The sequence below is a fragment of the Stenella coeruleoalba genome (assembly GCF_951394435.1).
Source record: "Stenella coeruleoalba genome assembly, chromosome: 5".
NCBI classification, from domain to species: Eukaryota; Metazoa; Chordata; class Mammalia; order Artiodactyla; family Delphinidae; genus Stenella; species Stenella coeruleoalba.
The window spans coordinates 46,468,095-46,484,409 of record NC_137150.1 but is presented as its reverse complement, the minus strand read 5'-3'; the positions used below and the strand labels follow the sequence as shown (position 1 = coordinate 46,484,409).

Sequence of the window (16,315 nt, the reverse complement as noted above, 5' to 3'; positions counted from 1 at the left end):
ATAAAAAGAGAATCTTTCATATAATTAGAAATAATTCTGAAAATATGATTGATAGTAGCGTCCTTTAAAAAGTAAATGGTCAGTAAATAGCTGTTGATATAATTTTATTTCTAAAAGTATTTTTAAGGGAAATGAGATTAGGGATTTGAAGTTCCTCAACAATAAAACTTATGTATCACAAGATATTAAATTCTTAATAATTGCCTTGCTAGGGAACTATACATAATCTTATATATGACTCAGTCAGTTTCTATTATTAGGATAAAAATCAGAATGAAAATTTCCAAAGTTGTGACTTATTCTGAATAATATTGTTGGAGGCTAGGAGGGGGCGAGTATGTTTGAAATTCACAAGTAACCCTCAAAACTAATTTTGTGACAGTTTCAGTATCCAAAATTGGACTCCGCAAATTTTAGGAAAAAGAATAAAAATGAACTGATTTATTTTGACCTCATTCTCTATCTTTGAGATAATCCTTTTGGCCTAAAAAGCAATGGATTGAACACAGATACGTTCTTATGATCATTGGACTAACAAAACGTGAACAATTAATCTCCGAGGGAACAAATAGTTGACTGTGTTCATTTGTTCTCACCATGACAATTTCTACATGATAAGTTTTGGTAAAAGTTATTTTCCTATCTCATTCATCCTAAAAGAGATTGTTTTTTAAAACATTCAAAAAAATGTTGCCCTGGACAGGTAAACTAATTTTGCTTTCACAGAGTTGGTCATCATATCTAAATTCTGAATTAGAGATAAGGTTGGCATCACAAGAAGACACAAAGACTCGGTAGCAGTACTCCCAGGATTTCAAATGTGAGGTGTGGAATGGAGTTAGTAAACTCCTTCGATGTCAGAAAGAACAAATCTCTCAGACTCCTAAAATGGCCTAAAAATGGGCTCATTCTGCACTTCAGTTTTACTTTTGGCAAAAGTACAAACTTAAAAAAAATAGTTATCTTGGAAATGTACAAAGTAAGAAATACAGTGTGGATTCTGAAGGTATTTTAAGGATAACTCATTTCAAATGAAAGTTTCAGGTTAGGTTTCAAGGGAAAGGTGGCAGCTAATTAGTTTCTCACCATTTTGACACACAAGGTCAAATATCAGAAGGGCTTTTTATACCATCTTATGAAAGGGATTTTGTGCCTTTGGGTGGTACTCCCTAAATATACCTAGTTAATATGGATAGCTTGGCAAAGAAGACATCTGACATTGTATTTTGTCTGAGAGATAATAGAAGAGATATGGACTGATCACTTCTCTCTCACTCCCACCCTCACATTCTCCATTCCCAAAAGGTAACCTCTTCAACCAAACTTACCAACAGGTAGAGAGAAAATTAAAAATATATGCATATAAAGCTATTATGAGATTAATGACAATTTCAGAACTGCAAATTACCTTATTTATATTATCTTTTCTTGCTAAGCCTTATATTAATACTAAGGTAACATTAAATTATTGATTTAAAAATAAAATAATTCATATATTGATTCAGCAAGTTTTTATGAAATGCCTATTATTTTCTAGGTACTATTCTAGGCACTACTGATGCTGAGGGGAAGAAACAAAGTCTTTGCTCTCCTAGAGCCTACTTATGGTCGGAGAGACAGAAAAGAAACAGACAAATAGGTAAAGACCCCAATATCACATAATGATAATGTAATAAAGAAAAATGATATAGATGAAGAATGAGAAACTCAAGGAAGAGTCTTTAGCTTGGGTGGTCAGGGAAGGCTTACCCAAGGAGGTAACATCTGAGCAGAGAATTTTTCCTTCCTTCATTTGACAAATATTTATTGAATACTTAATATGTGTAGGTCACTATGATTGCCACTGAGGGTTGTAAAATAAGACATGATCCCTGGTTTCTGAGAGCTTACAATCTAGCAGAGGAGCAGAGACTATATAATATTAATTAAATGTTGTAAGTAAACTGCAAATGATGTAAGAGGTCAGAAGAGGGAAATATTTCTTTCAGCACTAGTTATTAAGAAAGACTACAGAACAAGATAGACTTAACAAATGGGTGTGTAGACAGGTAGATGTGGGTCTGTGTGTGAAAGGAAATCTATGGAGGAATCGAAGAACCCATCATGAATAAAAACAAAGCAGCTAGGGGACTTCCCTGGTGGTCCAGTGGTAAAGCATCCGTCTTACAATGCAGGGGACGCGGGTTATCCCTGATCAGGGAACTAAGATCCCACATGCTGCGGGTCAACCAAGCCTGCACGCCACAACTACTGAGCTCACGCACCTCAACTAGAGAGCCCGCCGTGCCACAAACTACAGAGCCCACAAGCTCTGGAACCCGCATGCCACAACTACAGAGCCCATGTGCCCTGGAGCCTGTGCACCACAACTAGAGAAAACCCACACACCACAGCTAGAGAGAAGTCCGCGCACCACAGCGAAGAGCCGGTGCGCCACAGCGAAAGATCCCCATGCCTCAACGAAGATCCTGCGTGCCACAACTAAGACCTGACGCAGACAAAAATAAATAAAATAAATAAATAAATAATAAATAAATTAAAAAAAAAAGGCAGCTAGAAATGCAAAGCATACTTAGAGAGCAGTAAGAGTATTGCTTGGCTTGAACCTGAGATGTGCTTCAGAAACAGCCTCTGAATATTCCTAACAGCTCAAAACAGCTCCTACAAGCAAGAAAGTTATTTGAAAACTTGCATTCTATCTATAAAATCCAGGTGAATTTTACATTCTATTTCATGAATTCATGTATCTTTATTTTTTTTTATTTTTAAATTTTTTTAACATCTTTATTGGAGTATAATTGCTTTACAATGGTGTATTAGTTTCTGCTTTATAACAAAGTGAATCAGTTATACATATACATATGTTCCCGTATCTCTTCCCTCTTGCGTCTCCCTCCCTCCCACCCTCCCTATCCCACCCCTCCAGGCGGTCACAAAGCACCAAGCTGATATCCCTGTGCCATGCGGCTGCTTCCCACTAGCTATCTACCTTACGTTTGTTAGTGTATATATGTCCATGACTCTCTCTCGCCCTGTCACAGCTCACCCTTCCCCCTCCCCATATCCTCAAGTCCGTTCTCCAGTAGGTCTGTGTCTTTATTCCTGTCTTACCCCTAGGTTCTTCATGACATTTTTTTTCTTAAATTCCATATATATATGTGTTGGCATACGGTATTTGTCTCTCTCTTTCTGACTTACTTCACTCTGTATGACAGACTCTAGGTCTATCCACCTCATTACAAATAGCTCAATTTCGTTTCTTTTTATGGCTGAGTAATATTCCATTGTATATATGTGCCACATCTTCTTTATCCATTCATCCGATGATGGGCACTTAGGTTGTTTCCATCTCCGGGCTATTGTAAATAGAGCTGCAATGAACATTTTGGTACATGACTCTTTTTGAATTTTGATTTTCTCAGGGTATATGCCCAGTAGTGGGATGTAGCTTTATTTTTAATATAAAAATATTTTCCCTAAAACCCTTTGAGTAAAATGAACACTTAGGAAGGCATGCCATATTTACCCTGTGGCTTCTAGTAGCCCTCTCAAATAGCTGGACATTCACATTTTACTTTGAAAACCAAGGATAGAAGGATAAAGGGAAAAACTCTAAAAAAGTTGATTGGATCCAAATATTATTAGATCTTGAATAACAGGCCCCGAGACATTTGAATTTTGTCATGTAGGAAATGGAAAAAACTAAGAAATGGTTTTTAACAGGGCCTTAGCCTTACCTTTTGATCATGCTGTTTCCCCACTCTGCCTAGAGTGACTTCCTCTTCCAAATCTTACCCATCCATTATGGTCCAGCTCAAAAATAACCCCTTCACTCAGCCTTCTGTGATTGCTACACCTGGATTTCCATGGCAGTTGGTCAGTACTTCCTTGGCACTTAGCACATTTCAGTTTGCATTTTAATCACTTTATATTTATGGCTCTGTCCCCTGCAGCACCATGAACAGGGACTTCCAAGGAGAAAAGAAATGCTTGTAGAATGAATGTATATTAAGAGCTCCTGAATGGAATGATTAATCTGGTTGCAGGATGAAGAATGTACCAGAGATGTGTAGCCTAGAAACAGTGAAATGGGTTAAGAGGCTATTAAAAATTTTCCACCATGAGCTAGTGAGTGCTGAGCTAGGAAGCTGTCATTGGTTATTTAAAATAAAAAGGAAGGAATGAATATGTAACATATCACAGAGGAAGAATCTGAGTATTTTATTTGACTAGAGAAGAGAAAGGCATGCAGGAAGTTGGAATTCTGGTCTATTAACCAATTTTGGGAATTTAGGGAGTCATCCTGTGGAGCGAAGATGAAACATTTGGATTTTTGATGTGTTGATGATGGAAACTATAATGGAACTGTCAGGTGTCAAGTGGGAGTGACTCAACACTGGAAAAAGTTCTAAATGTAGATAAATTTAAGAGCCATTTGTACAGAAGTGAGATTGGAAATTACGATGGTGTACAAAATCTCTGAACAAGCCCTTTTGAGCAGTGAGAGGAGAGTGGAGGAATGACAGTGAGTAATGTCCATATTAACAAGAGAAATAGAGAAAAGGGAGATGAAGTAGAGTACAAGGAATGAAAGGTTGGGGAGGCAGGAAGAGGAGCAGGGTGTTTGGAAACAGAAGAGTTCCAGGAACAAACTCACATCCATCAGAGGGTGAGGAGTTAGATACACTGGCAGGGCAGTTGGGAGACCTTTAGCGTGGGCGGAATAGAAAGCAAGATTTCAGAAAGGTGAAGAGACAACGTGGGTGGAGACACCAAGCCTGGGGTTACAAATGCTCCTTTGAAATGTGTGTGGCTCTAGAAGGAGGGAGAGGCTTACCAGAGGCTGGGAGCCAGAGTTGGAATCAAGAGGAAACACGGTGGCCCCATATTTTGATGCCCCCCCAATTTAACTTTAGGCTCCTCCTTTCTCTACCAGGCACAAGACATTTCATTCTCTGTCTTTTCTGGTCTGTCCTCAAATTCACCAGAAGTGCCCCAGAATACTGACCTTTTCAAAACTACTGTTTCTGTTGAAAACATATCTGTCCTCCATCCCATTTCTTTGAAGTGGCATTTTCAAGTGTTCCACAAATATAGTTCCTCAAGATGCTGTATGAAAAAGGACCCACAGACTCTACCCTTTTTTATTGTTACTGTCAAAACCCTTTTGGTGGTTCCATGTTGGAGAAATTTTGTTTTAGGGTCTTGGTTGTGGATAATTAATCTGATAGATGCATGCATGGTTGGTTTAATGATTATGAAAGGAAGATTAACCTTCTGATATTAAATATTTATAATTTGCCAGAGAATTCAGGAGAGAATCCAAAAGCAAGTTCAGTGTGGGGATTCAGCCTTATGGATGAAAAGTAGGGATAAAATTTTGGGCAGCAGCATCTTTTAGACCTCTCAAATCACACCATCCAAGTGCATGATGGCTACTCAATATCTATATCACTTTTATATCCACAGCGAAGTGCTATATCCTTTTTTACTAGGGCTATTACTCTGTTTTACTCTAAGTAAAAACTTCAATCAGTTTTTCATCCAGCCTGAAGAATGGAAGGGAGGAGTACAACACCATAATGATATCGTACGCACTGCATTTTTACCTCCACAAATTCTTGTTACAGGTTACTTGAACCTTCACGTGACCATCAGTTGTGAAAATTGTATTTTTTTGCCTCACTCACTTTGAAAAAGCCTTTTCTCAACTGCAAAATGAAAAGATTTCTTAAAGAAGCAGTCCTTGACCTTAGAGATACTCTTGGTCCTTATTTCTAGGGCTGGGTGATAATGGTTATGACCGTCAGCTCCTGAGCTTGGCTACCTGGCTTCAGATAACGGTTCCACCACTTGCCACTACCTCATATGGAGAAAGTTATTTAAACTCTAAATTATAATTTTTTCTGATTAATAATAATATATCAGTATCTTGGTTTATAGTAAAGATTGCACAAGATAATCTGTGTAAGGATTTAACCCAGTGCTCACAATAAGCTCATCAGTAAATACAAGTTTTATTTTCATTGTCCTTTTTTGAGGAGCAGCATTAGGGCTGTTGGGTACAAATCACACTTCCGTGGTACTCAGATATTTTATAATGGGAACACATTAACCCTGTGGCACAGTTTAGTCTAAATAACATTGGTTAAAGACTGGTCTCATGAAACGTCTATAAATCCAAGCTCTTGAAAGGATCTACAGGCATACTTTGACATGATATATTAAAGGATCAGAAATTGCTGAATCATTTCCAGCCAAAGAAATAAATTTATAGAGACAGATTGCACCATGAAATTATCAAGTCTGTATTTTGACAGACTAATTTTTTTTTATAGAACCAGAAATGTCATCAATTAAGAAGAATGAAAAATTACAGGAAAAGAGCTTGGATATCTATGAAGTGTTACAATACAAGGTTTCCTGCTCTATCTACATTTACAGTTTCATTGTTTTCAGAACTTGCCTGATTATCTTCTGGGGGGCCAACTCTGCAGTTGAATTTGCTATGTAGCTGCTGGAAGTCTACTCCCATGGACAGGTAATCCGTGGAAACCCATCATCCTCGGGCAGTTTACAGAGTTCAGCATGTATTACTCTCTTCTCTCTCCAAATCCCAAGAAAGACACCATCAGTACAGCCCACTCAGCTCTTGTCTTCTGCTCTCCACTTGATGTTGGCGTTCTGCTCACTAGGGAGCTTTCCTCACTGGGCTGCTGAGAGCAGTGGTCTGGGCTTGCACTGCTCCTCCCGAGACAGGCTTGGTCAGACTTAGCCTCGCTATTTGGGCTTTTCTATGTTTTCTGTAATGAGCAGTAGGGAAGGACTTTGTGTAGGGAAACTTTTAATATTGGAGAAAGCAGCATTCAATAAAGGACATAAAAGAGAAGGAACTGAAAGAAAACACACACATCAACTATACTTCAATTAAAAAAAAGAACACACATACACACACACGCACATGCACACACACACACACACACACATACACACATGAAGACTGTAGGAAACAGAAACCAAGAAGGACTTAATTTGTTTGCCCCCAATAATAAACAAATATGACAAAAATTATTAACACTTTTTCAGTATTTGTAATATGCTAGGCACTAAGTGCTTTTCATTCTTCACAGCAGCCCTATGAAAAAAATAAAATTATTAACCAAGGTTTATAGGTGAAGAACTTGTGGCATCAGGTAAAGTTAAATAACTTGCCCAAGGTTACACAGCTAGTAGGTGGTAGAACCGGGACTCAGACTCAAGCTGTTTAGTTACAAAGCTTTTATTCTGAATGCTTTATTACTATAAAATGAAAAAGATATAACAATAATTTCTGTCACACTTACTGAACAGATATTTCATGAAGTTTCTAAGTTCTAAAGTTTAATAAAAACACTAGTAATTACTATTCGTTCATGTCTCCAAATACACAGTGAGAACTTACGAAGCGTCAGATTCCGTGTAAGTTATTTCGATAATGATTTCTTCTAATTGCTGTTGCTCATATTTTCTATCTAACTTTCAGGCAAGTTCTGTTCTCTGTCTTGGCTCATATAGGGAGCTATGATGGAGAAACTGTCCTGTGGAACAGTAGCACAGAAAATGCTCACTATATCCTTCACCCTGATTATCAGCGGCTGCTAAAATCCAAATCGGTGAGCCTAAGCTTGCAGCTAAAATAAGGTGGCTGAGTTCAGCCACAGTAAGCCTGGTTGTTTGTTCATGGACCTGCTGCAGCTTGCTCCTAAATTATAGATGATTGGCTATCAACACAAGGGATTAGTGACGTCTCGTCAACGTGACTAAAAAGAACCTTGAGATTTACTTGGCTTAGCAAATTCTCCGTGGCTGCCGTTCCTTCTCTTTATGCTATATCAGCGTTTCTGAATTACTGACAGCAGGGAGCAGGCCTCTCATTTTTATCTAGTTTATTTTTTGCCAATAAACCTCGCCAAATTGCCTTTGGCTGAACCTTGGGCGCTCCTTGGTAGGAAGATGGGAACTCGTGTTCACTTGATAGGCTGCTCAGGCTCAATCTAGAGCTTGTATTAAATATTATACCACCTGGAAATCTTAAATTATTTCTTGCTTTAGAAACCTGTGAGAAGCATGAGATGGGAGTAACTTGTGTCTGGTGGGAGTTTAGCATAGCAGATGAATATTTTATACTTAAGCAAAATGTCTTGACAATTGCTTTTCACATTTTATTTTAGTTTCTTTAGATACTAAAGGTTTTTCCTTAGACTAATTTATTTGGGTAATGAATATGTCATTCCTCAGGGCCCAGTGAGGTTCTGTTGTCTCAACTGGATAAACTCACAGAGGCTGAGTTAGACCTTATGAAAGCAGTGGTCATCAGATACAGCTTTTGTGTGTGTGTGTGAAAAGCTAAGGGAGTAATTTTTTAGGAGGAAGATGACTAACTTAAGAGATTTAGAGTTTACTTGGCTGCAGGCATAAAACTCTGACCTGCTTTATGTCCAAAGAGCTAATCATGAGGGTTCATCTGAATTCTCCATGGAGAGGGTGGAATTCTGCGTCTTTGTCTGCAGTAGTCCTCAGGAGAGCACAGTCTTGTTCTGATAGTGAACCTAATTGTGGCTATGATTAAAAACAGACAGTCAGATAGGAGAGAAAAGCAGATAATGTCAAATGCATAAAAGACACAAGAGGCATTGCTATAGATTTCTTGCTTTGAAATTTTGAAGACACCTCTGTATAGGTTTTTCATAACTGTGTGCAGACTGTTTATAGATTCTGGGATGGATATCCCCAGTTTTTATTAGTGTGGCTTGGAGATGATATCGTTAGATCATTGAAGCACCATTAGGAATATCCTTTCCAGGGTAACTCACTAAAATAATATTGCTTAAGAATGATCATTGAAATACATTACACAGTCGTATCTCATGTTCATTAAATTATTTGCAAGCTTAATACTAATGATTAATAAGTTGAAAATGCCATGATATTAAAATCACATTTGTCTTGAACATATCAGGATCTCTAAGGTGTTAGCAGGGACTATAAAATGAAGTCCCTATTAATTCACATCAAGGGAAAACACAGTAAGCTTGTACGGAGTATGAGAAATAAAAATGGAATCAAGCAATCCTTGTAGTTGGGGTTGAGGAAGTGAACAGCACAAGGCTCCGTAGATGTTGACTGGAAACATTATGAGGTTTGCTGGAGTCTTTGGAGGCTGTGATGGGGGTGAGCCTATTGTTTTTCATAAGTGTTTTGTTTGAAAAGCATATGTCTCTTCATTAAGACACCTGGCTTCTCTCCATCTCAGATAGAGAGCCTCAAAAGCTTCCTGGTGCCGGGAGGAGCTGCTTCACCCACCCCATGGCTGACCAGGCCACTCTGGGAGCCTGTTCCTTTGAGACAGACACTGAGTGCAATAAAGCTGTTATGAGGCTTTGCTTCCTTGAAGCAAGAAAAAACATTGCAGCCACAGGTAAAATATATATTTATATTTTGACCGTAGACTGCTTTGATATATTGTGAAGTGTTGGAGCAGGGAACAATAAAGAAAGTTCAATCTAATCCGATCTAGGTCTTGTAGAGTTTGACTGCGTCTAGCGAACAGTCAGCACCAGGTCACAGGAAGCCACAGGCCATGGCAGACGAGGTTAGAATTCAGGAGGATGGGTCCAAGAACAGGAGCTAGACCAGACCCCACAAGCAATTTATACAGTGCTGCGTATGTCAGGATCAGAGTGAGAAAAACTCGGCAACGATCAGAATTGGTGTTGTAGCCATGGCGTAGAGATTTGGTAGGGTAGAGGGCACAGCAAGAAATATGCTCCAAATATACGAGCCAAAGCTTAGGTCTGCATGGGGTAGAAGGGTTGAGTCTTGAGATGACCGCACTGGCACTTATTATCAAAGTGGGCTATGAGAAAATAGTGACAAACTTGGAGATTGGGGGCAATAGCAACATTTGAAATAGCTGTTGCTAACTGCTGATCCCAGGTCAAGAGAGCTGCCTGCTCTTTGTCTTAATATTTTTGGTGTGGGTAATGCTTTGGGTGTCTTTACCAACTATGAATCCTTTCCAGAATAAGTTGGAGTTCTGGTTAGAGCTTCTTCTAAGATGTACGCTAACGTATGATTTACCATAGTTATTTGATATTATAATAGATTGAATAACTCTTTGCTTAATTTCCCCTTTGTCTTCAATGGCTGTGTTAGTGTGGTGTTGATGCAGCCTACGTGCTCCCAGAGTAAAAATCTGCTCCTGAGAACAAGGCGTAGTTTTGACCTTTCACCTAAAAAGTAATTTTTAAATTTTAGAAATATTTTTCCTCAACAATAGGAATCTAGACATATATATGTCATATGATTGAAAAAAGAAATCTGAACCATGTTTTCCACATTCACTCTCGCATATTCAATTTGCAGATGGAAAATCTGCATGATTTTCTTATATAATTTTTCTGCATTAAAAGTCAATAAAGGTATACCCCTATAGAGTTTTAGAACCATTGTGAAATATTTAGAATAGACCTTGAAACAGATTCTAAAACTCTCTATTTTCCAGGACGCACTTATACTTACAAAATGAACTATTATCCTGAAATTGCTCTCAACACTAATTCTTCTTACTGTTATCAGTATTCCCAAATTGTTTCCACTGAAGCGGCTACATACCATTATTTCTACCTTAAACAGATATGATTGTTAATAGGCAGCACATTTGTGAAGCAAATTGGAAGTCTACAGATTTATCAAATAATAATAGGAACTTTGCCACAGAAGAATAATTTAGGTAAAGTGCTTCTACAAGCCTATAAAAATGGAAAATGAAAAGGTTAGTTCTAGGCCTATGAACCAAGAAAGTGTTCCATAAGGACTTACAATGAATTCTTGAGGAAAGATTAAAAAACAAGCTCATAAGTAGAATTCAAAGCATACAGCTACATAGAGGAATCACTAGCTATGCTGCTATAACTACATACACGCATCCAGCTCTGTGCAAGAGGAATTTTACTTCTTTGGTATATGTGTCCCACGGGTAATTAAGGAAGATGTGTTTTACGTAATTGAAATATTATTATAATGTTGAAATTAGTATTTTGTAAGTTTATTTGAAGTAACAGATTACTTCTATCAAAATTTAAAAACCCAAATAATATCAAAACAATGAACGAAGGAGTGGTAACTAGATTTAATGGAACATCTTACATATCCTATCTCATTTAATATTCAACAAAAACCAGTGAATGTATCATAGGGTTTTTTCCAGTTTATATTTGAGAGAATCAGAGTGCTGGAAGTTGATTTTGGGGCTACTCACCTCTCCAACATCCATATGCTTTCTACAGGGCAAACCAGTGAGGAAGTTGTTTCTTGTGTTTGTAGTTTCCTAGTTAGGGGTTCTCTTACATATTAGGGGGTGCCAACCTGGTGTCTTGTGGAGGATCTGGGTATGTCAGATTCTGGGATACATTTAAGAAGCACCTTCTGGCTGAATTTTTGGCTCATAACGTTGTTGGTTCCATTATTGTGTCTATTGATAAGTCAAATTGATACCTCGCCGCAGGAGATCTTGAGGGGTGGTTGAAAATCTGGAATACAGAGGTACGTTGAAAAAATTCTAACACTATCTTTATAATTTTTGACTGCCTTTTGTTGCAGATAACTATGAATCAGGTCTTGTCTGTTTTCTAGATAAAGGAAGACACGATCAATCTGAGTATTTTAAAGAAAACATATGTATTGATCAGACTTCTTTTAAATAATTCATGGGGAAAAACAGATTTTTCTCAATATTGAAAATCCTCTGTTCATATATCGTCAAGTCAATCCCCCAATTTAGGAATGCAGTATTGTCAGTAATATACCATGCATTGTTTGAGAATAAACAGTTAAGATATGCCTTATTTGAAGTGAGACCGTAAACATAATTTAAATAGAGTCCTGGCCTTTCATCTAACATTATTGTCCTCCTGAGTTAGTTTGGGATTTTTGTGTCACTGATTACCTGCTCAATTTTCTAATAATACTATAAAATAATAGTATTTTTTGTATTTTATGCGAGAAAAAGACTTTACGAAATAACTAAGGAAAACTATCAAAGGTATAAAATGAACAGTTTTACTAGCACATATTTCTTAATTAAAATAAAATTGCAGTACAGATTGTGTTTGGTGGACACAGTTTATATGGCACGCATACCTGGAACAGCCCTATTTCTTGCTTCAGCACCATCTAAAGGACTTATACTCCAGACAACACCCGCTTGAAGACACTCTTTTTTTTTTTTGCACCTCATCTCACCAGAGCCCATGTGGCATGGCCATATAGCAATGTCAGCATCGCATTAACTTCTCCAACTGCCAGAAGCAGCTTTTCAACTCCTTTCATGTTCAGAATGCCAGCTTTGCCCCACGCTGTCTCATCACACCTGCCCACACACCGATTTGAGTTCCCACCCAGACACTCTTTTTCCTGAGAAGAGTCTAGCACTTGCCTTATTTACAGAGCAGAAGAGGCTGTACAGCTCTTGGAGACTTCCGCATTACCCGGCCCAAAACGGTCTACCTGCACAATTTACCATCATTTTCTGATTTACCATCACCCTCCGTGTCCTAAAGGGCTGTACGGAATTCTGTCAGCACAGGTTGATATCCTCAAGCCGACTTCACAAAGGGAGCAACAACAGACTTCGTCTTCCAGCATGAAGAGAATCGCCGTACTCAGGGCATGAGAGTGGCACCTGAGGCTGCTGAATAGGACCATGTTAACTGGCCAGATACAAACTGAGGTTCCGGGCTATGCTCACACCACCATGTCTGAACAGTGCTGGTTGAAAGAGATCGGGATGATATTTTGTCCCCCAAAGTACAAAGGGAACAGGAGCTGAGTTCCCATGAAAATAAATGGAAAAAAGAAAAGAAATGTGAGACAATAAATATTTTCTTTCTTCTATTTTTTTATAAGCAGGTATAAATCACAGCTTAGTTTCATGGGAGGAAGGGGTTAAAAGCATGAGCTCTGAAATGAGCCAGCTTGAGTCAAACGTCAAACTCTACCACTTATTAGCTTCTGTGAGCTCAGGCAATTTATTCAAACTCTCTGTGCCTCTGTTTCCTCATCTATAAAATGGGAATAATGAGCATTCATCCCTCATGGGACGGGCAATTGTGAAGATTACATGAAATTATTCATGTAGAGACCTTAGAACAGGAGAAACTCAGCAAACATTAGCAATTGTTATTTAGGCAGGAATAAATCAGACAATGAACAGAAGAGTTTGGTTTTTTCCTAAATTTTTCTATATTTGATTATTACCTGATAATTACTTGGCTGTCATAGTCATCTGTTTGATAATAATACAGTAAATCTATTCACCTTGTAGTGTGTTTCTACTAAATTTTGAAATTGAAGGGATCCACTTATTTTGGAGGAGAAATTTTTCTCAGAAATCCTGGTACGTTTTGAGCTGCGTTGAGGCCCCAAACTTTTCATGTCTCCAGTGTCCTCCACTTGATAGAACTGCCTTGGTTAATAAGGGAGGCCTGGAGCTACAGTTCCAGAAATGGAAGTCAGTTCTTTCATGACTAATGAACTTGAATGGCCGATGAGATTCAAATGGAAATCAGGCCTAGCTCATAATAAATGTCAAGTAAACATTAGAATAATAAGAAAATGATATTTCTACCTGACCAAAGATCTGGACAGGAGCACCACAGACAACAGTCACACAAATGCTGCAGTCTTCAGAGGCGGAGAGAACCAGTAAGCGGCCGCCTGGCTCACACATCTCTACGGAACTTATCCAGTCTTCATGAGGTCGGAGCGATCTCATCAGAGTTGGGGCTTCTGTGAGTTTGTTCTTACTGGAATTAAGACAGTACTCCTGAATGAACAGAAATGCCAGAATTCTAAAATGTGAAAATATTAAATGATTGCAGTGATGTAACACTTTTTTTTAAAGTCTGATACGGAAATTGCAAAAGGTACATTTGGGAACAGCAATCTGTGATACAAATGCAAAAGAACAGCTCATGGTAACAGAGGTTAGGAAAATGGTATGAACGTTCAAAAGAAGGTTTCTAACTGATTTAACTAACTTGAGAAGTGGAAAGAAAGGAAGGAGGGGATGGGGGAGGATGGAAAGAAAAAAAATCAACAGTAAAATCAGCTATTTGATGAAATTGATGAACTTCATCATGTATATAGGTCGTCACGTATTCGTTACCCATTTTATATATATTAGTGTATATATATCAATCAAAATCTCCCAATTCATCCCACCACTGCCCCCCGCCCCTGCCACTTTCCCCCTTGGTGTCCATATGTTTGTTCTCTACATCTGTGTCTCTATTTCTGCCCTGCACACTGGTTCTTCTGTACCATTTTTCTGGGTTCCATGTATATGCGTTAATATACGATATTTGTTTTTCTCTTTCTGACTTACTTCACTCTGTATGACAGTCTCTAGGTCCATCCACATCTCTGCTTTTGTATTTCAAAGAACTCAGCCTCAGAAAGCCTGCGTGAAAATAGTTTGGTTTTTTTCCCTTCTGTTCGAGATAGGAAAAGAGCCACCAGAGCTGGGTAGTTTTAGAAAGTAAAGACGGGCAAAGCGGGGGACAGCTGCGTTTTCTAGTCCCTTCTGCTTGAGCTTTAAATGTTTTTTAAGAACTCACTTTTGTCAAGCTGTCTTGGATATGGGTGCTGTTAGTTCCAAGGGCCACAGGAGGCAGTGGGAGGGGAGGGCAATGGAGAGGAGGGGAGGAAGAAAGAGAGAAAATTAGCAGATACTGGAAAAAAGCAACAGTGAATGTCCTTCTCATAGTGTGAGATGAGACATCCTTTCACAGAAAGAACAGAAAGATATGGGAGGCAGACGGAAATACGGAGATAAGAAGAGACTCAATTCTTAAATATAGCTCGGATCAGAGCAATTTTTCCTGAACCAGCTTGATTTGTACAGTGTAGTGACTTTTGACCTACATTTGAATGTTGCATTTGTCTTTTCGTGGAATTAATTCTGTTCTAGCAGTTATAAAAACAAAAGGAAAAGCAATCGTGTATTTTAATTTCATACACTAAGGCTTCATTTTCCAATCACATTCAGTCTGATTAAAGTATTCAAAATTTAATGCAGTGTGATTCAGTATATTTCAAAAAAGAAGTTTTTTTTTTAATAACTGTGAATCAGTTTTATAACATAGCTATTGATCTGAGGTTGGTTTTCAAGTTAGAGTTTTAAAAGTATGTGGTGTGCTATGTCTATTTCTAGAGTTGGAGAGATAGGGGTAGGGATGGTTTATCTGTGGAGATACATTTATCCCAAGAAACTGTCAGATGATTGTGGTATAAAAAGAAATTAGATGATGCTTGTGCTTCTTCAGTGTCCATCTCAGCACTGACCACTGTTGTGTTGGGCAGAGTGTGTACTGGCGCCCCTCCTCAGCTGATTGCTTTGATGGCCAGTGACTTTGATCGAGCCTATTCACCCAGTGTTTAAAATTTGATTTAGTTGCCCATGTTTAAACATTAAGAGGTTTCATATAATATCCAAATTTCTTGCTTCTCTTGGAAAAGAACATGTCATTCCCTGAGAGTAGCTGTGGCCCCCTTTATGGAAAATAGGTTCCCTCTAAGTCAGTGTAATGCCACCTTTCTTTTCCTTTTGCCTATGAACACTGAGGCTGACTTTCATTTGCTATTTATCATCTTATACAAGACTTGCCTTCCTGACCCCTGTAGGCATTGTACTTTGTAAATCCTCTGACAAAAGTTGATCATTCATAGGCCAGTCAGATATGCTGGGGATCCCTAACGTTCCCTCATCTCACACAGGCTGTGTTCCCTGCTGCGTTCCTGTGGATACAGTGTGAACAAATAGAAGACAAGGAAATTGCTTCTGTATTTAAAACATAAATTGTCAATGGGGAGCTCTCGCTAGATGGATACACATTAAGAGCGGTAGCCAAGATCTGTGAAAACTATCATGTAACACATATATTTTTCTAGGAAAAAGTACTCAGTAATTGGACTAGCTTTTGAGATTTTGGGAGGGGAAGATGCAAAGAAAGTAGTAGTATGAAAAATTCAGACAGTTCTTCAACCAAAGCTTTGTTTTTCTTTTTAGTTAATATACATCTTGCTATACAGGATTTTAAAGTGGGAATGTTAATTTCTTTTTAGCAGTTCATTATTATCTCTTCAGAAAATATCTGTTTGTTTCTTATGATACATCACTTTCTAACTTTATTAAAGTTACATGTATATGTCCCATCTCCCTTAGAAGACTGTAAGCTCCTTGAGTTCAGGAACCATATCATCTTCATTTCTGGTG

At 38.2% G+C, this 16,315-nt stretch overlaps 1 protein-coding gene across 1 annotated transcript in view; it reads left to right on the top strand.

Annotated features, from left to right (window-relative positions):
* Window positions 1-16,315, top strand: part of WDR49 (WD repeat domain 49) — a 133,533-nt gene that overhangs the window by 89,765 nt on the left and 27,453 nt on the right. The window contains 6 exon segments of the mRNA XM_079921400.1: window positions 5,521-5,630; window positions 7,555-7,643; window positions 7,649-7,652; window positions 9,293-9,457; window positions 11,396-11,529; window positions 11,533-11,583. Coding sequence (XP_079777526.1) covers window positions 5,521-5,630; window positions 7,555-7,643; window positions 7,649-7,652; window positions 9,293-9,457; window positions 11,396-11,529; window positions 11,533-11,583 — 553 coding nt within the window.